General features: G+C 38.9%; 3 protein-coding genes across 3 annotated transcripts in view; 1 reads left to right on the top strand and 2 right to left on the bottom strand.

Annotated features, from left to right (window-relative positions):
• LOC120950176 (FH1/FH2 domain-containing protein 3) overlaps nt 1-25,680 on the bottom strand; it is a 181,529-nt gene that overhangs the window by 96,657 nt on the left and 59,192 nt on the right. The gene's annotated exons all lie outside the window — the stretch shown is intronic.
• On the bottom strand, nt 995-17,531 carry LOC120950832 (uncharacterized). The gene is made up of 5 exons (XM_040369180.2): nt 15,862-17,531; nt 2,805-3,224; nt 2,611-2,731; nt 2,182-2,530; nt 995-2,044 (listed from the first exon to the last, which is right to left on the bottom strand). The coding sequence occupies exons 2-5, from the start codon at nt 3,205-3,207 to the stop codon at nt 1,730-1,732; spliced, it is 1,188 nt and encodes a 395-aa protein (XP_040225114.1). The 5' UTR covers nt 3,208-3,224; nt 15,862-17,531; the 3' UTR covers nt 995-1,729.
• Nucleotides 9,729-11,630, top strand: LOC120950830 (arrestin domain-containing protein 3-like). The gene is made up of 4 exons (XM_040369179.2): nt 9,729-9,989; nt 10,084-10,215; nt 10,303-11,067; nt 11,153-11,630. Exons 1-4 carry the CDS (start codon nt 9,869-9,871, stop codon nt 11,386-11,388), a joined length of 1,254 nt encoding a protein of 417 aa, XP_040225113.2. The 5' UTR covers nt 9,729-9,868; the 3' UTR covers nt 11,389-11,630.

Raw genomic sequence — 25,680 nt, 5'->3', positions numbered from 1 at the left:
GACCTGCTATCGCTTGGTAAAACTTTCGGTCGGTACGCCTCTCTGGTTTGCTCGAGTTCCCGCATGTTTTGATCTTCCAAAGCATGCTTCTTGGAGCGGTGAACTCGTTTCTCTTCGCGTCTGAGTCGTGAATATTCCTCTACGCATGCCCGCGCTCTATGCCTATGACATTGCTCGGTATGCAGTATTCTTACGTTCGGTCACTTATCTGCATTCATCGTCGAACCAACCAAATTTGATGTTGCCACGACGTTGTGGGAGTGTATTTCTTGCACAGTTTATTATTTTTGTTTTTAGAGCTTTCCACCTCTCGCTCGTAGTTTCATATCTGTTTTCTGGTAGTAGATACTCGTCTACAGCGGCTTTGAATTCCTGTTGGACAGTAATGTCCTTTAGAGAGTCCGTGTTGAGCCGAGGCTAGTATCGCTGAGGTCAGATAGTTAATGTCAGTGCCTAACATTGTGTCACTAAATGGGGTGACATATTTAGTGACACAATTTTTGGCACTGACATTGGCCATGAGCCAGGCGTAATAAGATCCAACAAACATCGCTTTAGTAAATTGTATAAAGTAGGACCGAACATTCAAGGTTCCAAGGAACATGCTCGAATTCTGTTCCCCAAAAGGTGTATCACTTAAAAACTTGAATGTGTACTTTGAACATTTCAGTGCCACAATGATACGCATTTTTTCAACAGAAAATTACACACTGTAGCTGTAAAAAAGTGGCCCAAAGGTAATAAACCATTGAATTACAAAAAGATTAAAATCATATTCATTGTTACATACGGACATTCGAACTTCATAAACACACCTTAGACAAAAATACGCAAATCGGATGGAAATTTTCTTGAGCTTTTATTTTCTTTGTAAATTTGCTTCGAAGCATGCGATGGTGTTAAAAATGTTTACAAAACCCCGACTAAAATGACGGATAAACCATTCACATAGTTTACTCCTACAATGCTAATCAAGAATATTGTCTCTACCAAGTTATCTTTATGAAATGTTTATTGTTCACATGATAATGATGATTATGTGTGTCGTATGAGAGCTTGGACTTTGAATGATAACTGCACTGCACTAACACTTACGACTAGTTGTTTTACAAGAAAACCATTTAACAGCTAAAGGTACTTGCAGGATGGGAGGGGAGGCTTTTGTTCCAAAATTTCCAGTTTGTTTTATTTTGTCTTTAATATTACGGGTTGACCTAATACGAATGTTTAATCTCTAGTTAATATCACCAAGGCTACTACGGTTCGGGATCAAAAACACACACACACACTTACAAATAGGCACACGGGCACACATAAAACGTGGACAGTCTGTTTAATGTTAAAATCTAACGACATCACATAAATGCCATATCAGTAAGTAAGTATGGTCCTGTAATTTGTTTCTTTTTGCACTACATGTTCTACACTTAATGACTTGCTAATGACTCTAATCGGCGGAATGGTTCTTGCGCAGTCAATGGTTCTTTACTTTACTACCTCTTCATATGATAGCATAAAAAATACCTAAAAAGATCCAAAAGTTGGTTGGAAAACCTACGCAGTATCATTGTCTACATTATCCATTCGTTGAATAGTCAAAATCAGTCAAATAAATACATTTCCATTCACACACACACACTTTTGATGTGCACAGCAACTAAGCATAAATAATCATCCTAAATGAATGGTGTGTAATAATCTCTTTCCAAGTTGACATTCACTTGCACTATCAAACGTAATCAGAAGCGCTGATAGTCCCTTCTGGTAGCGTTTCTGAGTGTTTCTCAATCGTTAGTAGGTTGTTCGTTTCGTTCAAAAAATGGCTTTGGACATTGTGGTTTTTGTGAGGTGATGACATCTCCTTCAGATCAACTATTTCGTATGGACGCTCGTCTTCATCCTCCGCTCTGGTCATATTGGCATTATTCAGCAGCCCAGAGTAGTACGCACTGCCGGACCCGCTAGCCCCTCCGCTAGCACTGTGCGATCCGGTCGGTATTGCTGGCAGTGGGCAGTTCATGATTAGAATGTCGTTGTCTGTACCCTGAAAAAAGTATATGTCTTTCATCTGTTTTTCTGTTTGAACACTGATCTAATCACGATTATTAATATTAATTGTATTGCATCTTCCAACACAACAGCAACAACAACAACAGCAGACACACAAATAAACTTACTCACATGTTGTACGGAGCCTGATTTGTAGGAGGTAGTTTCTGAGGGACCAATTTCGTTTCCCACTTCAGCATACGATGCTTCGTCGATCTGCACGGGATTGTAGTTATTGTCATCCATGTGCGTGTAGTGGTTCTCCACCGGTAGCGTATGCGAGTTTACCAGCTGATCCGGCGTTGACAGATTCTTGCGACTGCTAAACCACGTCCACAATCCGGAATTTGTACTACGAGGGCTACATGACCCATTGGTTGAGTTTTTCGATGTTTGATTATCAAAATTTAACCCACTGGTATCCTTTGTACTGCTAGAATCGAAACACAATGTACGGAGTCCGTGCGGATTGGTACGAATCCTGTAAGGGAATGATTTGTCACATATTGTTAGTCTATCCTTCAATAATAATACTGCTTTCCGGCACGACCGTGCACGTACCGTTTACATCTAAGAAATACTATCATTATTATGGCACCGAGAAAAGCCGACGTCAGCGAAACCACTATCAACGCAAATGTCCAATTAAATTCCTTCGTGTCCGATGAAGTGAAGATTTCCTCTGAAAAATAAAAAAACGAATATGCAAATTATGTCCATTGCCTTTAAGCCTTTACTCCCTCCATATTACGTACTTATTGCGCCATCAAGTGACAGTGACCCCTTATCTTGCCAGGCCCACGAGCAAAGATCGCACGTGGTTAAACCGTCTGGAGCAATCGATTCCTCCAGAAACGGAGGCCTCGGCGGTGGTGGGACAAACTTTCCATTCCAGTAGCTTTGATCGATCGTGTCGATCACTTGCATTTCGTCGTCGATCATGGAGAGACTTTCTGTTTCTAAGCTCCAGGCGCTTAGAGAACTCACATGTAGTACTGTCTTCCTGGCACCAGTAAGTTGCTCAAAACCAGGGTTGGTTTCGATATCAATCGGAGCGGTAATGTTTTGGTGAGTACTATAGACTGTGTTTGAATTGTTGCTGCTATTTGTAAGCTTGAAATCGTCATCCTTATCGTTAGTGCTGTATTTGGTGAACATTATTCATTTCTAGCAATCTGAAAATATAAAAAATATTAAATGAAAATTAAAATTCATTAAATGATACAAACTGCTTTATTTTATTTCACATTATATGTTATTTTTTATCACGCTTTCATCTATATAACTGTAATCTATTATAATTTATTCATTCTAGTTGATATCGTAAAAATATGATATGATCTGTTCAAGAGATTATGGACTAGTTTTGAATAGTTAGATCTTCACATAATTTAGCTTAAAGAATAGCTTAGATGCTTGACATTGTTTATTAATTACTGTTGTATATAAAGTCTCTAAAATCCTTATCAGTTTACGATGCACTATTGGTGGACGAAGCGTTTTCTATAGTCTTAGACGGTTTTTAATTCCCGACAGTCTCATATTTAGAACGAATTTCCAATTGTTCTCAATAATAAATCAAAACTGTTAATAAGCTGCCGGTCTGGTGGCACAGTCATCAACTCGCACCACTGTACTACATGGGTTACATACTCTACATACTCTGTCATGGGTTCAAGCCCCAAATGGATTGTGATCGTAGGACAGACTATCCTGTAATGGGTAATGGGTAATCAATAAGTCACTGAAAACCAAGCCCACTAGTGATAGAAGGCAAGCCTTGACTGACAACGGTTGTTAGGCCAAAGAAGAAGAAGAGAAGCTGGCAATAAGACGCGCACTAACCCTGAACAGATGCTCCTAAACTAATACTAGGTGTTGTACGAATGAACCAAATTTAAAAAAAAAAACAACCCAGCATACCTAATCCTGTCAGTGAAACTAACAATATTCTGTTATTAGTTTTTAAGACTTTGACTATACATCTTCTGAATCCGCGTACAAAATTGTAACAGAGTAAAGAGTACGACAGAGTCTTCCATCATTTAATGAAATTTAAACCCTAGTGTACAAGCTAAAGAATTAAGAAATTGTAGACGAGCACGACTATGTTCATGACATTGTCTACTAACAGGTCAGACACATTTAAAAATCGATTAGGGCACTGGTCGAGTGCCATATAGTTCTGCTGTTTCCGTATTTTGAAACCAACATTCAGTTCACTTCAATATTAACAGATAGAAGAAGACTTACAAAGCCAGTATTAACTAATTCTATTTACATATTGTCGGGCAGCCTTCGTTTCACCCTTACTGTTAGGTGTCGGGCTTATAGTGCTTCCGTTTGAATTTTACACTTTTGTTCTTTTATCGTGAAGAAAAACGCACTTTTCATGTAGTTGCAGGTACATTGTTTTCCCTCCCCGAAAGATCATTTAAGTTTTTTTTATAACAAACGAAACTGCCAAAACCATCCAATTAAAATGCCCCTTGTAATAGCGCATTGAATACGTGTAATGTTTCTTCTTCAAATGAACTCTTTGGTGAAGCTTTCCAATTATTCGCCAACTTGCATATGAAACGACACTCACGTCATCAGTAAAAGCTGACATTTCCATCCAACCACCACACAATTACCATAGCTTAACCGCCTAGATTCAAATCAATCTCAAGATCCACTTTCAACTATATTTGCGTAGACTACACATTCAAAGTGTTCTTCGTTTAGCACAACAGCAATTCGTACCACTTCATCTCGTGCCGCTTTTAGCTAGACTCAGCACTTTCAATCAACGCTTGCAACAAGTTCATCGTCCTTTCCCATATTGGGAACAAGGCTTTCAACACCATCATCCTCGAATGTTGCCGTCGTCGCTTTTTACTACTGCAGGCAGGATAAACACAGCAGAGGGTGAGAGAAAAAAATGCTCAAACACTTTACAAATGACTTCATTTGCATGGTCAAACAGTGATATGTCGTTGCATCAGTCCCATCCTGGTCCTTTGAGTGAAGTACGTCACATCGTCTGTCGTCGTTGTCGCGTTCATCATCCGATAAAATTGTATTTCCCGGAACAAGAGGCATGTGCGTCTCAGTGAACATATTTGTGCAAACATTATACGACTCTGGCACCCATAAACGGCACCCATCAGAGCCACGAACAGGCTTCTGACAATGACCGTTTAGCATCCGTGCTTTATCGACAACGACTACAACGATGTTTGACCCGTTCATATTTGTGTTTGGATCATTTTCATCAATCTCTCTAGCACTCTCCATTCATCCAAAGCGTCATTCACATATTATTTTTTAGATTTTTAGAGTACAAATTGAAGTTCAAAATGTATTGCAGACCTTAAAAAAGACAAAATAAATTGATTTACTTTTTCAAGAGGTTGCTGCTAAAAAAAAAAAAAAAAAAAAAACAAATAGCTCTCAAGGCAAGCCCACTAAAATAGAAACACCGTTGGTTGCATCTTTTCAAAAAAGCATCTTTTTGTTGCATTCTTTACCATGCCTTAGAGATACTGTCTCGATAATTTCCCCGCCAGACAGTATCATTGCTTCAAGGACTTTTACTTAGAGCGCCATATCTTGTGCACATCTTTATTCAAAAAACTGTAATGAGTGATCCCTCTGTAGCATCATATTCCCCGACAACTTCACTTTCTCAAGAGGCGCGCCAGACTTGCAAACCATTTATGTGCATCGGGCATAAATAAAGCGCCATTCTAATCGTGTAGCAGCTTATGAAGCTGGATGATAGGCCTTCTTTCGAACCTTAAACATCCTCAGAAGACACAGAATATGCGTCACTAGGAGAACCGTTCCAAAAAGAAGCAATTCCAACAGGAAGCAATGGCTAAAGCATCGTAATTAAAAATTCAACTTGCCTTTGATGTAGCGCTCTCGAGCTGATCCAGACGGCTAGTGCTCTACTAGAGTTGTTGTTACTACGTAGTAAAGGTAATTCCATTTTTTGAATGGATTCATGACGATTTTTATACAACGAAACAACCAGTGCTCAATGCAGTTCAGCTAGCAGTACGAGTTTTAATTCAACTTGTAATCAAACTTTGAAAACTATGATTTATGGAATCAATACAAATTGCTCTGATGATAAAATAATATTTCAACTATTTATTTAATTATTTTAAGTACACAAACGTGCATTATGTATGTTTATTTAACTTTTTCATGATAGACAAAATAAATGTTGCTTATACCATATGGGAAGGTGTTTCTATACGCAGAATATGATATTAATGATTTGTTGGAATATGTTGGAATGATATTTTATCCTAACATTTTAGCATCATTTCTTTACGGATTCTCTTATTACTTGGTGTAAATACATGTTGTGAAGTTAATTGCTGCAATATAGTTTAATTTGATGAGAAAATACCTCATGCAGTATTACTAACTTGCAGTACTGCTGTATGAAAGAAGTAAAAATTGGTCTCTTCAGCCAACTGCAATTCATCCACACGTTTGCTAGTTTGTACCATTTCACTAGGAATGTTTCGTTGAACATCTGGTGCATAAGCATGATTATTTATGGTCTGTGAAGCACAGTCACAATTTTAACATTCACACAATAAATCTACATAGCTTTCAACCGTTTTTTTAACAAGAGCTATCGTGTTAGGCACACGCTACACACAAAAAGGCTCCGCAAGCGTACGCACGTTAGTCTCGGAAGTGTGTGCGGTGGTGTGTTCAAGTGGTCGGTTTATGATCATACTCGATCCGGTACTCTCACTTCAGTCACACACTCGAACTGACTGCAGTTATCGAAGCAGCAACTGCCAAGACCGACACGATTTCAAGTGTGGATAAATGAAATGAATGAATAAGCTCTTAGGTTCCACTCAACACAAAACTTCGCTCCAATCTTTTTAAATCTTAGCACGAGAACGGAAGCAGTTTTAATGCAACTACATGTGTACGTCAATTAATAGAAAAAATAAATGTTCAAATGCACTTTTTTCTCAGCTCAAATTTTACTTACACAACCTTACCGTTTTGCATATGAAACGTCTTTCGATACGGGGTAGGTCATTGGAAATGCCAATTGCACACTGCCGCTTATTGCATTGTACACCTTTTTGACTCGCTCCTCATGCACAGCAGTTGTAGCAACAATCCCAGCTGCATGTGTGGGAGTCAACCCTTTCAGCCCAGTAATCCTGTCCAGCTGGTACCAGTCCATACCACTGTTTTAATAGTGTGAACATAACTCCCTAAGTCAGCTGTGACAAATGAAGTTCAACTCGAATCAGGCTAATTGAGGTTTAGAGATTAATTTATACTTATTCAGTTCGTTTTCTTTTCTTCCTTGTTTTTTTGAATGCCCAATGTAATGTAATGTGCTCAATTCAATATCTTCAGACTGCCTCTACCATTGAATGCGCAAAACATTAAGTCCCGCCGTTAGGTTGCCAAATTTATCGCTCTTTCAAACGAAAAGCGTAATAGCAACAGCGAAGAAAGATCAACTTCCAACGCGAATGATACTTGAGAAATAAAAAAATAAAACGCTACACTACGACAGAATGGGAAGCGGAAAAGAATGTTGACGGCCGGTAATAGCGTCACGATTCAGGCAGCGGTTGCATTTTCAGACTACAAATGCACCCCAGCATACATACAGTTCATTAAGCGCAGACACAGTTGCAGGTGCAGCTGAATCGATAACTAAGTGGCAGTCGACCAGTTTCCAGATCGCCGAGAAAGATCACACATTACAGTTGGTGTGCTTGGAATGTAAGATCACGCAACAGCTTTAAATGCGTTGATAGTTTATTTATGTGCTAATGGGGACGTTAAGGAAGCGTTAAATTTTGCTGCGATAATGACTAAATTGTCGCTGAAATTAGATCAGCTATCGTTCGTCGTCAGTACGTATTAAAATAAAAACATTCCAGCGCCATTTACTTCTACGTACGAAAGTAGGTTAACGACAAGAAGCAGAAGGTAACGGCTGAGAACATCTGTCTCCGAATCATGCATTTCAATTCCATGTTGGAAAAGCTTTTGTGATACAGTGACATGAATAAATCAATAACCGTTACCGATTTAAGTTCCATGTAACGGCTGTTAATCCTTGTATTCATGCAATGTCACAACTTTTGGACATGCACCATGTCTAACTTTTTGATCGTTTGATCGATCATTCAGACTATCGCTACGGTACAATCTCGGACACTCGGCTTACAAACATCTAGTACATGGGCTTTGTACCGCCATGAAAGGTTGCTTAATTTATTTTAATTAGAATCAGTGCTCCTACCTACAACTTCAGTTTAACACATGCCACACCAAATTATGTTCACTCTCAACCAGTCCACCAATGAACAGTTCTTTTTTATTCGTCTGTCGATTTTTGGGCCCGTGCCTTTTCTCATGGAGACACAAGACGACAGTTCAGGATCTGCGCAGCAAACAGAGACGCCTGCATAGAAATGCTGTTCTGGAAATGCACAAAATATGTACATTTCTGATGAATTGAATGTTCATGCTGCGTGGTGGACTCGCAGTTGGATTGCAGTCCGTGTTGTGGCCGATTTTGCACATACGGGTACGCCCGTTATACGGCATTTGTGTGTGTTGTGTGTGTGTGTGTGTGTGTGCGAGCACATCTTCTCGGTTTCTTGGAACAAACGCAACCAGTCTGATATTGTCCATGGCCGGAGTATGCTATTTCTTTGCGTCCAGAACGCTCCCCGCAGCCGACTGGAGTCTACCCGGCCCGTTAAGAGCTTTGCCATGTTCGGTCGCTTTGGTACGGTTACCAATAGCAATCGATTGGTGTGCCATATTTGGGGTCACAGGAATTTTACATGAAATACGTAACGAGAAACGCATTGTACTCTTGAAATAGGGTCAGTAAAGACTCTTTCGCATGATAGTATAATGTTTTGCTGTGAAGTGGTTTCTTGTCGTCCTCGGACAACGTACATTTTCCCTCCGAATGTAGCATTTTAATCTGAATGCAAATGGACATGATGAAAACAACGCGATTACTTTAACATAAAAACTATTATGTGTTAAATGTGACACAAACGAAAAACAAAGTACCTTGACGTATTGTTTATAACTAACCTGCAAGTAATAGCATTCTAAATAACGTATATTTATTGTAATTGTTTCAAACCAACAAGACATTAATTTACAAATTGTACATTTTACCGGTGTAACACTATGTAACAAAAGGCATCAAACGCTCAACGCATTATATTGCTATGAGCAAAGCAATTATTCACTCAATCAAGCAAAGAATTACAACATACAAACATGCAGAATTAATGGTAAATGTGTACAAAACTTGCTAATATTTATTACACCTTACCAAAAATATGTGCAAAGTACAATAAGTTATGCGAACGCTTATCCCACAATAAGAACGCTTATCCCTACTACATTTACGTAGAATTATTTTTTTTGTTCCAATTACTCGTCTCCAAAAACTTACGAATAAGAAACAAAGAAACAAATAAGCCTTAAACAGTAAAAAAAGCTAATTTCGATTAGTATTTAGGCAAATCAAACAATCCATTGGGTGTCAGAAACTAACCCCTTTGCAAATCGCAATTCCTCCTCAAACTCAATCTTATCTTATCGCGTCTAAAACATAAGCTGTATGTGTTTACAACAAAACAGCCATTCTTGCCAGTCTTGTGTAGAAACGGCTCACACTAGTTGCTCAACCGTAACAGTAAAGACCTGTGCGAAAGTTTGTTGCACAACCCGCACACACGAGTTCTCTCAATCGCTGTGATTTTAGTAACATTACCCGTGTGCTCGAGCCTTTTTTTTAATGGCATCTTGTCCTCAGTGTACGATTTCGTTCGATGACAATTACCATGGCGTGTTTTTTGCCGGACAGACAATCACTGGTACAGTTGACATTGATCTACCCAAGACAAAGAAAGTGAAAGGTACATTTTTAACTGCCGATGGAAAGACGATATTATGTGATGTGTGATAAGGTGTGTAACTAAAACAATTTTTTTTACTTAATCGATCCACCAGGAGTTTTACTTAGAGTTACCGGTCTGGCATGTGTCCTGTGGACGGAAACCTATGGGACGGGTATAACTGTTGCATTCCAGGGAAGAGAAGATTTCCTTAAGCATACGATAGATTTTGTACGCTCTGAAACAGGTATGGTAAATTCCTTTTTTATTTTCTTAATAATGCAAGTTTAACGATTACTATCCAGTACGATTAATATCCACTCCACATGTATAGATGATCCCATTGAAATGGCACCAGGACGTCAGATTTATAAATTTACTTTCCAACTGCCAACCACACTGCCAACGTCTTTCGAAGGCGATTACGGTTACATACGTTACACAGCTCGGGTTGTCTTTGAGCGTCCGTGGAAATTCGATCTTACTTACAAAATCGCGTTTACCGTGGTAAATCAGCTCAACCTCAACACCGTCACGCCACCGTTAAATGTGGCCGTAGTTCAAGAACACATAAAACACTTCTACTGCGGACCTTGTCGCTCAGAACCACTAAGCATCAACGTGATGCTTCCAATGACGGGATACGTACCCGGACAGTTCATTCTCGTTACGGTCGACATATCCAATCGAAGCAATAAATGCATTGCAGAGGTGAAGCTCAAACTTCGCCGACAAGTACGATACAGCAGTCAAACGCCGTACAAGCAGGTGCGCACTGTTTACAATACCTTGGCCAAGTTTCAGTGCAGTGGTGTCGATGCGAAAGGATCAGCAGGATACGAAAGACGATTTCTAGTGCCACCAGAGCCTCCGACTCGTAGCGATACAATCATTCGTCTCGAGTACTTTGTTGAAGTGACCGCAAAGGTTCCAGGAATGGCCTACAGTCCCGAAGTACAGATACCAATTACAATCGGAACGGTGCCGCTCGTCAACCTTAACCAAACACAGCACAGAGCATCCATCGTTGAGGCACATATGACGACTGCCTCTTCCTTAACGCAAAAGATCTTTCACAGCAGTGTGCCGTCGCTAATAAGTAAGTTGGTTGGCAATTCATTTGGTGTTCGATGCATGTTTCTCCCCCTAATCGATTATTCTTCATTGTACAATGTTTTGCACAGTTCCACACACATTCGAAAAGTCAGCAGGTCGTAGCGAGGTAAACATTCAAGACGATGACGAGTCACCATCGTTAGGAACCGTGCCCTTTTCACCTCGCTACCCTATGTACCATTTTGATACAAATAATCAGCCTGCAATGCACAGTGCAAAGCTGCCAACAATTCACGCCCAACCTGCAAAAAACTACGGCGGTGATAAAATTCCTTCACACGAACAGCCCACCCGAAACAGATAACAGGTCAAGTGGATTAACATTGATAGTGTAGGGCTCTGCAGGATGCCGTTTGGGTAATCTGTGCAAGTGATTTTTTTATTACCTTAACATAAATTCCACTACTAACAAACGGTGCTATCTTCAGTGTGATGTACGTTAAGAGACACTTGTTCAATTCTCCAGCTACTGTTCATTTGACAACACGTGTTAGATAAGAAATAAAAAGGGTAATAAAATGGTATAGGTTTGATTCAAAGATTCAAGCATTGGTGTTTCACTGTTACAATTATGTGGTTCTAGCGATTCGAATTGCATGGCTCTAGTATTTCTTACCAGAAAAAAAAAACAAATTTTCAAGACAGTTGTTTCCAACCTGTGACACATGGCGTAAACAAGCGTGTTCCTCGAAATACTTGATTTTTTTCAAAAGAAATGCTTTTGTATTGTAACATTTTGAACAAATAGTTCCCACAGTCAAAAATAAACTTTTAACAGACATGTTTAATCTCGAAGAATTAAACATATTCGATCAAGAGGCTTTACACAAAGTCCACTAATTATATGGTCTTACCAGTGGTCAGTGTTCCTGAAAATATTCGATACTTATGCTTTAGGGAACGGTGATGTGTATTTTTTGAGGAAATGGTCGTATAATAGTAAAAATAAAGAACCTAAAGATTTAGTGCAAGATTTATTTTACAAAACTGCTTCAAAACGATACAAAACATTGAGTTTTTATAAACTACAGTAGTGTGCCATAGTGCTTCGTTTACGTCGACCAAAGCTCGTATGCATCGGAATGCAAAGAAAGAAAAAAAAACACAAACAGGACAGCCCACGACAGAACAGAAATTACCAACTTCATTTACCTTCCCAGTGTCCGTTCAGTAGTTATGTTTTTGCTGTTGTACCACCTCACCACAAATTACACCTCGAGCAACTGTCTGTGCCCGCCGATCGGAGAAACGGTTCGAGCAATGCAATGCGGCAGAAGATGGCAGAACGATGTACGGGAAGAGGAAAATTATTCAGTCAGGGTGGTCTCGACCCCTACTGCCCCAACGATCATGGTTCCCATAAAAGGACGCAGAGAAGAACGGCAAGTCTTGGGCAGCTTGCGTAGTCCAGCGTACGGCTGCTCGAAAGCAGGTTGACCACTTTCAAAGGAAGCTTGAGCAAGGAGTATTGGGTGATTCGATCGACGATGGGAGAACTATTAATGTTATCTCACTCTCGCTTCATTTCGTCCTCATATCCCACATTTTGCTCTTCTTGCATTTAAGCGATCGTTCGCCAAAATGTTTTTTGAAGGCTTGTGAGTGTCAATCACTCCGTTAAAAAATACTTTCCTAAAATAGCACCTTCAATTAAATAGATCGAATAACTAAAAACTAACCCGCAGTTTTAGATACGTACCCATAATGAAAAAATCGTTTTAAAATGATAAAAATAGCATTAAGCATGTAGTCGTACTTTAAAGCAAAATGAAAAGAAAATGCCAGTTCTTCCTCTCTTCATCATGTTTCCAAATTCTTATTTCTTCATTCATTTCATTTCACTTCTATTCTCTTTAGTTGATGGAATTTGTACGTACAATCATTCAGTAATGCATTAAAAGGAATGCACTCTATTGAGTGCAATTTTAAGCTTTACCCACTAAACTTGTAACAGTTGTTACAGTATATGGCTCGAGGTTTTTAAAAATCAAGAGCCACCTCGAGTGGACCGTTTACGGAAACTAACAGCCTACTCGCACATTCTAGTAGCTTTCAAACAATGATAAAAGAATATTTCTGCATGCAGAGACATGTTGCAACAAGGTGCTCACAATGCATCACGACGGATACTTGTAAATATTTTTTCCTGCGTTTTGCAATTTGCTCCCCTTATTTCCAACAAGATGCATGAATGGATTTTTCTTCTGTATGTATGTATCTGTACCAAACCCTTCCTAACACCCCGCCACACCTTAACACATCGAAAGTGAAAAGCAAACTTGGAAAATCTCATCCCACCTGAAACCGCATTGGTTCTCCGCCGCATCAAAAAGCCGGTAAATGTGTTGCAGCAACGTTGCTGAAACACATAAATTTTAATTACTTTCTTCCTCTTCCTGCTCGCATAAAAGAGCCCTAGCATACTCCAGGACGCCATCTTTGGACTGTGACGAAACGCAGATAATAGCGAAGTCGTTTTTCTTTTCCACTAACAGCAATATTCCAAAACACAATCTTACCAATGAAAGGATACACACGGCCGTATGTTACCATTCGTCCGTGAGTAGAGTCCTTTTCAAAAGTGGCTTTTACCGACTGCCAGGGGCATAAAATTGCACGAACAGAGCATGTTTTTTCCCTCCCCCTTGCAGCTCATCTAATGTGACAGCACATCGTATGGCAGGCTAAAAAGCATAGTCTTTCAACGGTAAAAAATAAGAACAAAACTCGATCACATTTACAACAGTCCATGGAAAAACGCTACGTATGCACAGTAGAGTTAATGAAGAATTTGACATGATTCAGATTTGAAACATAAAAATTTTGGTTTAATTTATGTTTCCTACGGATTTATTTAAACTAGCATATACAACATCAATAACTCACTGCTGTAGACTCTCGTTATCGTGTTATAAACTAACTAACGCACAAGGTTTCACACACAAGATAATGGTTTTGATCATTCTGCCACACGAATCGCTAAACGCTCATACCGTAAGCCGGATAGGGGTGTGTAAAGTTCATTAAAACCAACCGCGTACGTACATAATTGGAAATCTGCTGCAAACATATCGGCTCATTTACCTCTTGCCATGGGAAATGCACTCATCTCCACAACTCCCGGTACCATAAACGTACGCGTAGAACTTCTCCACAAACTCCTACGCATTTTGCGCCACCCGACCATCAAAAGTCTTTAATTGGGCGATCTGCCATCAGCCGATAGCTGTTGTTTTCTCGAGCCAATTTGCAGATAATCGACAACGACGACGACGGCGACGACGACGACGGCGACGAACCCACCATCAGTAACTGGCTGAGCACCATATCCTGCAGTTTTCGAGCAGCATGCTCGTACGCGTTTTGGGTTCAGCTCGATGTGATCACGCTCGCCTACCCGTCCCATCAACCGGTCGCCCGAGAAAACGACGATTAACGATCGTTTTATAGACGGAACGCGAACCAACCGCGTTTGGGAGAAATAAAATATTTCCTCTCAAGATCGCTTTCGGATCGACTAATTGGATGCAGTCGTTTAACGATTCGGTGCTTATTGCCTTTGCATTCCTTTGCCATCTTTAACATATTTCAAATAGATGCTCTCATCTGTAATGTGCTTCGTTACAGACAAACTTTCTTCAAATATTTGCGGAACCACGTAATATATCTTTTCATTCACTATCATCAGTTTGGCATTGCAGTAAGTCCCATATCTTTCGGACTATGTAAACAAATCCCTTGTTCGACATCAACAGATTGCAATGGACCAAACCATTTCAATTAACATTGTTGTATAATTTAAACACCTATATTTTTATGTCTTCCTGACATTTACAGCCTCACCTGCGAACGAGAATATCTTCAACTGTCAAACTTTAACGGCTGTTTATTTGGTTGTTGTTGTTGTTTGCCACGTTTCCAACCTCTCCGGTCTGATGGGCGTTCGCACTTTTTATGGTTCTCAAACATGCTGCTGTAAAACCGTTTTTCGCCCGCCAGGCACGCTTTTAGTGTCTCCTGTTGGTGTATGTATATTATACCTCCTGACGTCTGCCCTGAAAGTTGTATCTTACTTGTTAATTTTCTTACTTTCCCACCACAGGCTCATTGCATTGGCCGTATAAAGCTGCGAACAAAACATGTAAAAAGTCCATAACGAGACAGTACGAGTATATTAAAATTGCATATACTTCTGGTTGCTTCGGCTGCAATTCGATACTTCTCGCTCGATGGTGTCTGCCGTGGGCATGGGTTATCGTTTGCAATTGGCTTCATGCGCACCAGGCTGAGGCTGGTTCGTCGCTGGTGCAAAGTTTTGCATGTTTTGCCATGGCTACACTTTGCCCAAAATGGAACCGAAACAACATTGCATTTTTATTATTTACCAGCCGGAACCGAAATGATCGAACTAATGATTGAATTTTTTGCACCGTTCTGCCGCTCTTTTTTTGGCTTCTTTCCGGGGCTTCAGTTAGTTGGAAATGCAACTTTATAAATTTAACATCCGTCTGCATGGTTGAACATACACACACACACACACACACCACGCACACGGAGAACCCTCCTTGCAATCAGCGGACGTAAAACACACAACACATGACGCAATTAAAGGTAGGTTTATGGTTCTTTTAACAATGCGGCAATTGGGTAGGGTTATAAAATCATGAGCAGTGCTTTGGAAAATTAAGTTGTTCAGTGTTTTGCTAAAATTTATAGTATGTTTACTTAAAATCACTTAAGCTTACTTTTATTTCAAACAAGTTTTTTATATGCTTACCTTTACAACAAATCAATCACAACGAAGAGCTTTCGTGAAGAGCAACTGACTCCGTGATGCACCGGAAATGCTCCAATCTCCTCTTAACCGGCCTCTGTCCGTTAGAAACGTCTAACCACTTTAGATGTTTCTGTTACAAAGTACCAAAGCGATACAATATTCATTCAATAACACTTTAAACAGCTTTGCCCTCAAACCATTCCAACCTTTGTTGTAAACATTTATACCTGTGAGCAACACTTTAACATACAGCTTAATGCACCGAATTCTCCATTTCGTTGATAACATAAAACACACACACACACACACACACACATCAAAAGACCACTCACTCCAACTCTCCCTTGATTTGGCCGCAACCAATCATTCCTCTCGCGCTGGCGCCGGGTAGCACGACGGTGATTATTATTTTCCTCCTAATAACTTCATTTGCTTGCTATTCCTCCTTTGCTGTTCCGTGCGTTCGTTTGATCATTCGTTTTGGGCTGAAATTTCAGCAACAAAAAAACGGCCGAGGATCAACTAACGTATCGCGGCATCAGTCGTTTTGGTCGCTTTTAACCACACACTTACTCCACACTTTTTGGCACTTGTCGCGTCCGCCGTTTGATGCTTATCTCGTTCCGTTTGTTGCTTCCCGTTTTTTTTTGTTCTTCAGTTGCTTTTTGTGTACACAGTAACACCAACGAACGACCGTTGCACTTAATCACGATGCGCTATCGAGAGCTAGACTAGCTTCCTCTTTGGGGACACACTTAAGCCCACGACGAACTAAAGTGACCATCGTCGGAGCTGGCCATCATGCCTACCCGGGCAGTGTGTTGAGCGTTAGCGCGATCGGCTGCCGATCCAGTGGTCGCTAACGCATCGCCAAACATCACGACGTAGATGCTGCAGAAGAAGCACCACCAGAACACGCTGAAAGCCACGATGCAGAACCCGAGCAGTGCCAACCGTTGCACGTACGCGCACATCCGATTGCACATATTAACTGACGCTGCACCGGGCACAACTGCACTGTTCGACCTGCGGCTGCCGAAGCCCTTCTGATGCCGAAAACCGGGTCCAAACGGCCGCTTTCCGACGCACTCGACGCGTTCGCCGATCCGGTCTTTTGCGAACCGGGCGAGCCTCGCGCAGCTCTCTGCGCTTGGACAGGGGGTTGGAGGGGCATTTGTTTTACTACTACTACCACGTCTACCTTTGCCGCCACGCTCGCGTCATCATCAACACCGCCGGCAGTATGCTCACCACCATCATGACCCACCAGGTTGATTGAATGCTTGGTCCCGCTCGCGCTTGCCCTCTCTTTTGTACACTCATGCGTGTTTATTCGCAAAAAAAATAATGTCCCGAAGCCTACCTTGCACTATGGGCTGAGTGGTTAAATCAAATTTTACGAATGTAAATAACGGTCCAATTTACCGGATGTAAGTATCATTCGATCCTCATTCACACACCAGTTGTTGTTTAGGTTGGTGCAACCGTTTGATAAAATAATAGCCTTCTTGGATATTCGAAAGCTTCTATTTGGCCATCTATAGCTGCCGATCCTACTGTACGCGTTACACGACCGACCCAAGACCGGATTGTTCTCAACCAGCTTCCTCCCCCATCATCCTCCAACGTGCGCGTTGTTTCGCCGGCGGTTGAGCACCTTCGTTATTCACCTCCATTTTTGCCCAACCATCGTTCTCTCTGCTTTACATTCGCATACTGTTTTTTTTTCTTCTGCTCAACCCTTTACAAAAAACCCTCACTCATTAGAATGAACCTCTTATTGTTTGTATCTCTATCTTTCATACGTTCTACCACACTTTCCGCACTGCTGTGGAAAGGAGAAGGAAGGTGGGCAAAAAATAAGCAGCATGTGCTCGAAGGGAAATGGATTCATGATGCAAAAGAAACCTTTCCGCGTCAAACAAAATACAAAAAAGGTGTGTGCCAAACTGAATGTATCCGCCGAAATATAAATACCAAGTTTCGGTATAAGTGCCAAGTTTGGAACCTGTCGCTTTAGAAACATGAGAGCGGTTACAAACAACCGCCACACCGTAAACATTGCCGTTCAATTCGCCGTTGCTCGATAGCCGGAGGCTTTGGGCCGCCAAAGCACTATCATACAACAACTCACGAGAATTTGAAAACTTTCAATCGGAACGCGTACGGCTTCAAATTGTACCGGTTTTACCGGAGGCGCATTTTTTCTGATTCTAGTTTCACGCACACAAACGCACACAATGTCCCATCGATTCACATTCTTGTTTCTGGTTATTCCTACTTTTCAGCATGCGATCAAAGCATTTTATAACTTAGCTTTCTAGGTTTAGCTTGAAGCAAACGATGAACGATTGCATCAATCAGATAGTAAATAAATTAATCAGAAACGATTGTATCTATAATGATTGTTGTTCAAATGATCCATTTTTTTAAATGGTAGTTTGAAATTCTCCTTGAATTTTATTTTCTAAAAATATTCTTTGCATTGCTTACGTCTACCAAACCGCACTAATGATCATACTAATGTGCTCCATACGATAAGCAAATAATATCGTCAATTAGAATCCACATGAGCTCGCGCGCTTCTCACTCCTTCGATACTCCAATATTAATCATCCCATGAGCTAGGGAACCCCCACTGTGCCTACTCACGTTGAGTTTGATGACTACATTTTCCATCTGACTACCTTAAATTCCCAGCCAGCCCAATTGCATCCATCTGCCTCTTCTTCTTCTTCCTTTATTCGACGTGGGGTAGGATCCAGCCCTGTTAGCAAAAACAAAACGACACCGGAAAACGTGCCCAAGTGCTTCTTCGATGCATCCTGACATCCGACATCCTTGCCCGGGCCGGTTTCACGCTCGTCCCGAATTTTATTCCAGACATCAAAACCCCGCTTCAAGCAGCTATTGTCACGCCTCATCACTGAGTGTATGAGTGTTAGTCCCCTGCGCCCCTACGGTTAATGTTAATGTGCAAAACAACAAAAAAAAACTGCATGGGAGTTTTGCATGCATGGAACCCTTTCAGCAACTGGCGTGGTGTGGATTTCATTGCACTTATACGAAGTGGCAAGCTTATTTGTCTACGGACGCGTCACCACGATCCTTCTCGGTCACACAAAAAAGTGGAGCACAACGGCTTGGTGTACGGATGACAGACAGGGGTTGCTGTGGAGTGAAATCGAACTCGAACAACATGCCTATTGGCCCATCGGGGATGTTGGAGCATATTTCTTAGCAACCAAAGCATGGCGAAGCAGCAACCCTAGTTCACTCAATAATCAACCGTGCGAATAAGAAAAGGCTTATAGAATCACAAAGGTCTTACTACAGTTTTGTGGAAAATGTGTTGATTGTAAGCAATTTGTCTCAAAGTAAAAAAAAAAACGTCACGCACAAAATGAAGCTAAACTGCTATAAATCACTTTCTTGCTGTATATTTAACAATATATTACTCTTATAATCAAGTTTCTCTATTCCATTCTCACAGTAATGGCGGATGATGGTAAGTTGTTATGCTGATGCACTGTAGTTTTTCGTGTGGTTTGGTTGATATTCGACCCCTGATGCAGACGGCGAAACCTTGGCCATATGTACTCAAGACACTTGTACGTGTCAAAGTGTTGTGAGAAAAGTACTTGCAAAAAAAAGAAATCCCCCAAACAATACGCCGAGCTGCAAAATTACCGTAGAGGAGTGAAAACATGTCGCCAGTATGTTTTCTCCTGTTTTTGCCAACCATTCGCCAAAAGCATATAAACACCACAAACGAAAACGAGGTAAAACTGGCGGGATTTTGAAGAGCAAAAACTGTTTTGCACAACCTGTTTCGCTAGCACACATCCGTCTGTGCAGGGAATGCAATTGTGCTTAGAGGCTGAGTATGTGTTTTTTTTCACAAATCCTTTCCCTTTTGTCTTACAAATGCATCGATGCAAAGGACGCACAGCGATAACCCACACTGGTGCCCTTCGATGTCGTTTGCAGTTAATAATAGCTCAACTGTGCAAAACCACACAAACATACATCCTGTACCCTAGCGGCGCACTGTTTTCCTCCCGAATGCTTTCCCTTCCGTGCAAGGCATTATTGAGGTCAGATGCATTTGTTTTAGCGAGCGATTGATAGATTATAGTAAAAAAAAGTGAATATGCACATAATATAAAACAAGAACCCATTCCTCGTAGCACCTCGTTTGACAATCGAGGATTTCAACCAGACCTCGATAATGCGTACAAATTGCACAATAAGCATTGAAAAAATATACGATTTTACCATATCATCTCGCTTACAACCGCTTTTCATTATAATCGGATCGTTTGTTGTTTGCATAATAGTGAATCGACGAGAACATAGTGCCAATTAAATCTATCAACTGTAGTAATATTGTTTTTTTTTAAATTACTTATTACAGATTTACTGTAAATTACTGTGCTTAGTCCACACGCATTCATTGCCACATAAAAATTTGCCAAACAGTCAAAAATGTTATTAAAAAAATGCGGTTAAAACAAAAATGTTTAAGTTTTCTCATTTAATAAAAATAAAAAAACTCATTCACTTATAACAATATTCTACCTGATATCATTCGATAACATAAAACCTAAGAAAACGCTCGTTAATGGACAGAACCAGAGCACTAGAATGAAACTCATTTTCTGAAGAAACATTAAAATGAGCAGACCATGCCGAGATGATGCCAACGATGCCATCGCGTGACGAGAGGATTTTTCGCATTTTTAGCATAATGAAAGCGAACAGCATACAGCTAATTAATAGAAAAATTCAACCAGCACGCTTCGCAGCCGTTGCAAGGAAATGTGAAATACACTTGCACCGACAGTCCTAGATGCTACAGCATACTATCTCTTTTGAGTACGATAGGACTCTTTTGTTTTTGTAATAAAATCTTTTTCTGAAATTATGTCTTGTATGGAGTGATGTACACAACTTTATAAACCAAACCATTTTACTGCTACAGTATGTTTAATTAATTAACTTTTTTAGCTAAATTTTCAAGATTCAACTAAACACCATCAGATGTACTATTTCAGATCGATTTAGCTGACAGAATCATATATTTTGTTTATTTCAGATTGTCACACACGATTTTGTCTGTCAATCCGTTTATATCCGATCCGTCAATGTAAGTTTTTTTTGGAACAACCCTAAAATGTATTGTTTATTAGTATCAAACTACAAAACAACATAATAGAATTTGACAGCACATAAACGATACGCATCGTACGATAAAAATCGCATCCGATTGAGCATACCAACCTAAGAAGTCTTCTTCTTCTTCTTCTTCTTCTTTGACTCAACAACCGTTGTCGATCAAGGCCTGCCTGTACCATTTGTATAGCTACTGTTAGATTTTAAACGGCCTATATTTATAGGCCTAACAAATTATGCTCTTTAACAATTATGCTGCAAACATTCAAACATAACATAACAAGAAAGTAAAAAAAAAACATTATAAGAACTTTATCAAACTTTTTACTTCACAGCCAATGTGATGTCGATCAAGACTATTTTTCCGTAAGAGAAAACACAGCAAATTATCATTGAAATTTCACCGTAGGTTACGGGATACCGTGTGACTTTTAAAAAGTTTCGATAAGATAGCACTTCCATCGCGTTCCATGAGTGAGATCCTTGAAATATTTTTTCGAAAAATGAGACGCATCTTAATCGTTCCCAGTTACAACTTGAAGGAAGCGGAATGAACTTGTCGGAACAATCAGCTTGATCTATGCACAGTTCACCATTATGACTTCCTATCGAGATTTCTTGTTAAACTTGATTTTATGTATCCGTTTAAGTTCATTTCGCGATTTTACGTATCCGTTTCAGTACATTTGGTATAATTCGAAGACAATGCGTGTTATTTTTTTGTTTAATTTTAAATTTGGCGAATCAGAACACAATGTAGTCAATTGGACTGTCAATTATTATTGAGCGATTGAGATGATTTAGCCGTATATGAACTTCTGTAATTCCACCTGTAATTCTACTAACGGTAATTTATAAAAATTGCTTTGAGATGGGACCAACTATTTGTGAGAAATAAAGAGTAACATTGCAAGTCTCCATTTGCATTCAACTCGTCCTTCATTAGTTGTAAATTTATTTTTCAACCAATCACAGCTGAACAATATTATTTTACTACTTTATAACAACAAAAAAGTGAGTTGAGTTTAGGACCTACATGAAGATATCTTTTTGTATTTGAAGATTTTATTTCAAAAGAGTTTTTTAGAAAATAAAGATTCCCTGATAATAACTCTATTTTCTTGAAGATATTAAAGATATTTCATAAAAATTCGAGATGAAAATGTGTTCTAGATACTTGCCCAATTCAAGAAGATTAACAGGCACAATAGCATGGAATTAACCGTGTGTGTAGTTAACACACGCATAAATGTAATAAACAACAATTAACAGCTAACAACAGCATATATGATCCATCAAATGTTAAACTGAAGTAATTTCGTTACACATATTAATTATTATCAACAGTTTTTATTATTATTATTATTATTATTATTTTAATATTATTATTATTCTTATTTTTGTAATAAACAAAAAATATTACTAATTTATTAGTAGTATTTTATTTATTATATTTATTATTTTTATTTTTAATTTTTTATTACAATTCGAAACAGGTTGATTCCTTTTCTGTTTTATTTTAGTAATTCGCTTTACGATATATTTTTGTTATTGTCCATTCTTTTAAAATCAATTACATTGACAACGACATTTATAAATAAAATACTACCTACGAAATTACTATCCCAGACTATTGTTTTTGTTTTATATCGTATCTCTTTATAATGTTTTAAGATATTGTCTTCAATCGATTCGTACCTGAGTATTTGTAACCATTCTTATTTCCAGACTATTTCCACACTGTGTTTGATTCGCCGAATCTCCTTTACCCTGCATTTTTATTCATTCTCTTTTCTCGTATGCTCTCATGCAACCAGTTGCGCTGAGATCTTGCCTCCATTTAACCACGCTTCGTCAAGCTTCCCTTGATTCGTATAAATTAAGATATTTAAACTGGATTCGTCAGTTCAGCGCAAGCCTTAAAACCATCCAGGATTGCCATTGTAAACGAAGTGAAATGTGTGCAGCCTTTTTGTAAAATTATCCAAAGAAGCAGACAATCAACAGAACGAGCGCATATTTTTCAGTGCTGAAATGAAATCCCGAGCAAAGGAAATGAACGTCCGGCGAACAAAACAGCACGTCAATAAAAACAGACCATCCCACGAAGCAACATTATCTAATCATCGCATGGAACTGCTTGTGAAATGCAGCTTACAAACGAAACTTAACAGTTGTTCACTCGTTTCGTCACTTTTCGGATGAGAATGTTTACACTACCCGTTAGGGTATGATTTTATCCTTTATTTTCAGTTGCTTTGAGCTTTCGATTCACCTTCGAGATAATCAACTCCAAACGCGTTATTTTATCCATTCTTCAGTTTATGTGATTTTAATCACCCGTATAGGCGACGTTGCATTCTTCGCAGTTTTTAAAGTTTATAAAAAAATCTCCTTTCATACACGTCAGATTTCATTTTACTATAATGTTGTTTAATAGTGTGATTCATGTTGTTTAAGTGGAGCACCGTTTATCCGAGTACCTTATATCCGGCTGTCCGTTTGTTCGTGCTGTTGAGAAATGACAGAGCGATACAAAAGTGATATTGCGTTCTAAAGAGGATATTTGAAAAATTTAGTATCAGAATAAATAGTCATAACAAAAAACATAATAATTCACGACAAATTTCAAATATTCTCATTGGAAATCATGAAGCTAACAAAAAATGGGTAATTTTTATAAATTAAGATAAATTTTAAAAAAAATCAAGAATTCGTAATTAAATATATCCTTTGACTCATTATCCGTGTTATTCACATATCAGGGCAAAGTGGAGTCCCGATGAGCCCGGATAAACGGCGCTCCACTGTATAACTATTTCACATTTAAACTGTAACATTCCTCTTTTTTGGATTCTTTCTTTTATCATGCTGGCTTTGTTATAAATTGTAGATTTTATCTTTCATCCATTCTCTTTTCGAAACGCTGGGATCAGTAATGTGGATTTTTCTGTAATATTTAAATTGTGTGATTTTCGTTTGACTATACTATACCTTTACTATAAGATATATCGCTGTCCATATGCTATCAATACGAAAGAGAAACCTTAAAACCAGTCGGCTGCTGTTTGCTACCACCTACTGGCCAAATACCACAGTCAGATGATATTTTAGCAGTAAAAGACAGAATAATTAAATATTCACATCTCAAATAGTCACTCAGAGTTACAGAGGCGAATGTGAAATCATGTAACAAAAAAGGTCAATGTGATAAAATATCCATACAATCTGAATCATTTGAAAGAGGTCACAGCAACGATTTGAGACTACAGTATGTGTCAGTCAATTGTGTACAATTGAAAATTGTGTTAATGTTTCTTCATAACATTTATCAACGAACTATTTTTTTTCGAACAAATTCAATGGAAAAAGCTTCAAATTTAATTGAATAAATGTCCATCATTAATTTTTTTTTTTTTAAATAATTTCAATAGCCGTTTGTTAAGTGTCGACAACTGAATGGCTGTTTAAAATACATCCTTTTTTAACGAAAACTATCTTATCTTATCTTACCGAAATTTATCTTATCTTATCTAATCTTATCTTTTTTAACAAAGAGAACGTAGGGTAAAATGCTGATATGGCGATATGGCGAAATAAGACCGGACAACATGTAACAAATTATGTGAAATTATGCCAATAGCGTGAATTTTCAAATTTCTGACCTCCGGAATTGTCTTACACATATTGTATACATTTACCGAATAAGGCTAAGTAAGTGAAATACTGAAGTGATTAAGTGAGTTAGTGAATACTGAATAAGTTAAAAACAGTCTTACTTACAGCTGGAAAAATTATTACCATTCGTGAAAAGCGTTAATATCACAATTTTAATATAATTGATACGTAATTATTATACGTCTAAATTAAATATGTGTGAAATGACAAATTTTTCATTGAAAATTCCTTTCTTTACCTTAATTTTTAACAAGAGTCGGAGTCACTTTTGTCTTCTTGGACCTACCGGTAGATTCGAACGGGTCATACGGGTAGATTCGAACTAGCTGCACCTGCGCTTCGGACATTATTCAAATTTCGACCTAATGCATCCACTGCACCTACGGGCGAATTCAACTACAACAACCTCGCACACTGCTCAGAATCGCAATAGTTCAAGTAAATAGCAATTAAAGCAATCTGTTCTAGGACCTAAATTAAAGAAGCAATTAATAATGTTAAAATAGGATTTTAGGGATTGCATATTACCCTTTCGTTGTTGAGCTTGATAGAAACTCAGTTATAGTTTTTCAAATTAATACGATTTGTTTTAGCTTGAAAATATTCAATCATACACTTTTCGATTGAGTTATTTATTCACATAATTTATTCGCCAAAAGCTGTTCGCTTGAATCACACTGTTAATATCAAAAGATTTTGACATAAAGTGGCAGCTTATTTCATTTCTTGCCTTACTATTTAATTGAATGATAAAAATCAAAATGCACTATATCTCATGCAATATTGGTTTTATGTCCATAATCATGTTATAACAACGTTGTTCAGCAGTGGATGCTCGAAAGGCATGCGCAATCACAATGGTACGTCAATTGGACATCTCAAGTTCCAAGCTATTTCCGTTTAAATTCGTGAGTGGCACAGTAGGTGCATTTACAAAGAAAATCGGATAAAACATTATTTGGTCAT

This window comes from Anopheles coluzzii, chromosome 2, assembly GCF_943734685.1.
Source record: "Anopheles coluzzii chromosome 2, AcolN3, whole genome shotgun sequence".
Lineage (NCBI taxonomy): Eukaryota > Metazoa > Arthropoda > Insecta > Diptera > Culicidae > Anopheles > Anopheles coluzzii.
Note: the sequence above shows the minus strand (reverse complement) of the source record. Positions and strands in the feature narration are given on the sequence as shown.

Bases quoted from the DNA above. Each gene is read 5' to 3' on its own strand.
- LOC120950830 (XM_040369179.2), top strand. From the start codon at position 9,869: ATGGCATCTTGTCCTCAGTGTACGATTTCGTTCGATGACAATTACCAT. The intron at 9,990-10,083 runs GTACATTTTTAA...TCGATCCACCAG, and splicing joins CAAGACAAAGAAAGTGAAAG to GAGTTTTACTTAGAGTTACC. The intron at 10,216-10,302 runs GTATGGTAAATT...CCACATGTATAG, and splicing joins TTTTGTACGCTCTGAAACAG to ATGATCCCATTGAAATGGCA.
- LOC120950832 (XM_040369180.2), bottom strand. From the start codon at position 3,207: ATGTTCACCAAATACAGCACTAACGATAAGGATGACGATTTCAAGCTT. The intron at 2,732-2,804 runs GTACGTAATATG...TTTATTTTTCAG, and splicing joins GTCACTTGATGGCGCAATAA to AGGAAATCTTCACTTCATCG. The intron at 2,045-2,181 runs GTGAGTAAGTTT...TACTTTTTTCAG, and splicing joins AATCAGGCTCCGTACAACAT to GGTACAGACAACGACATTCT.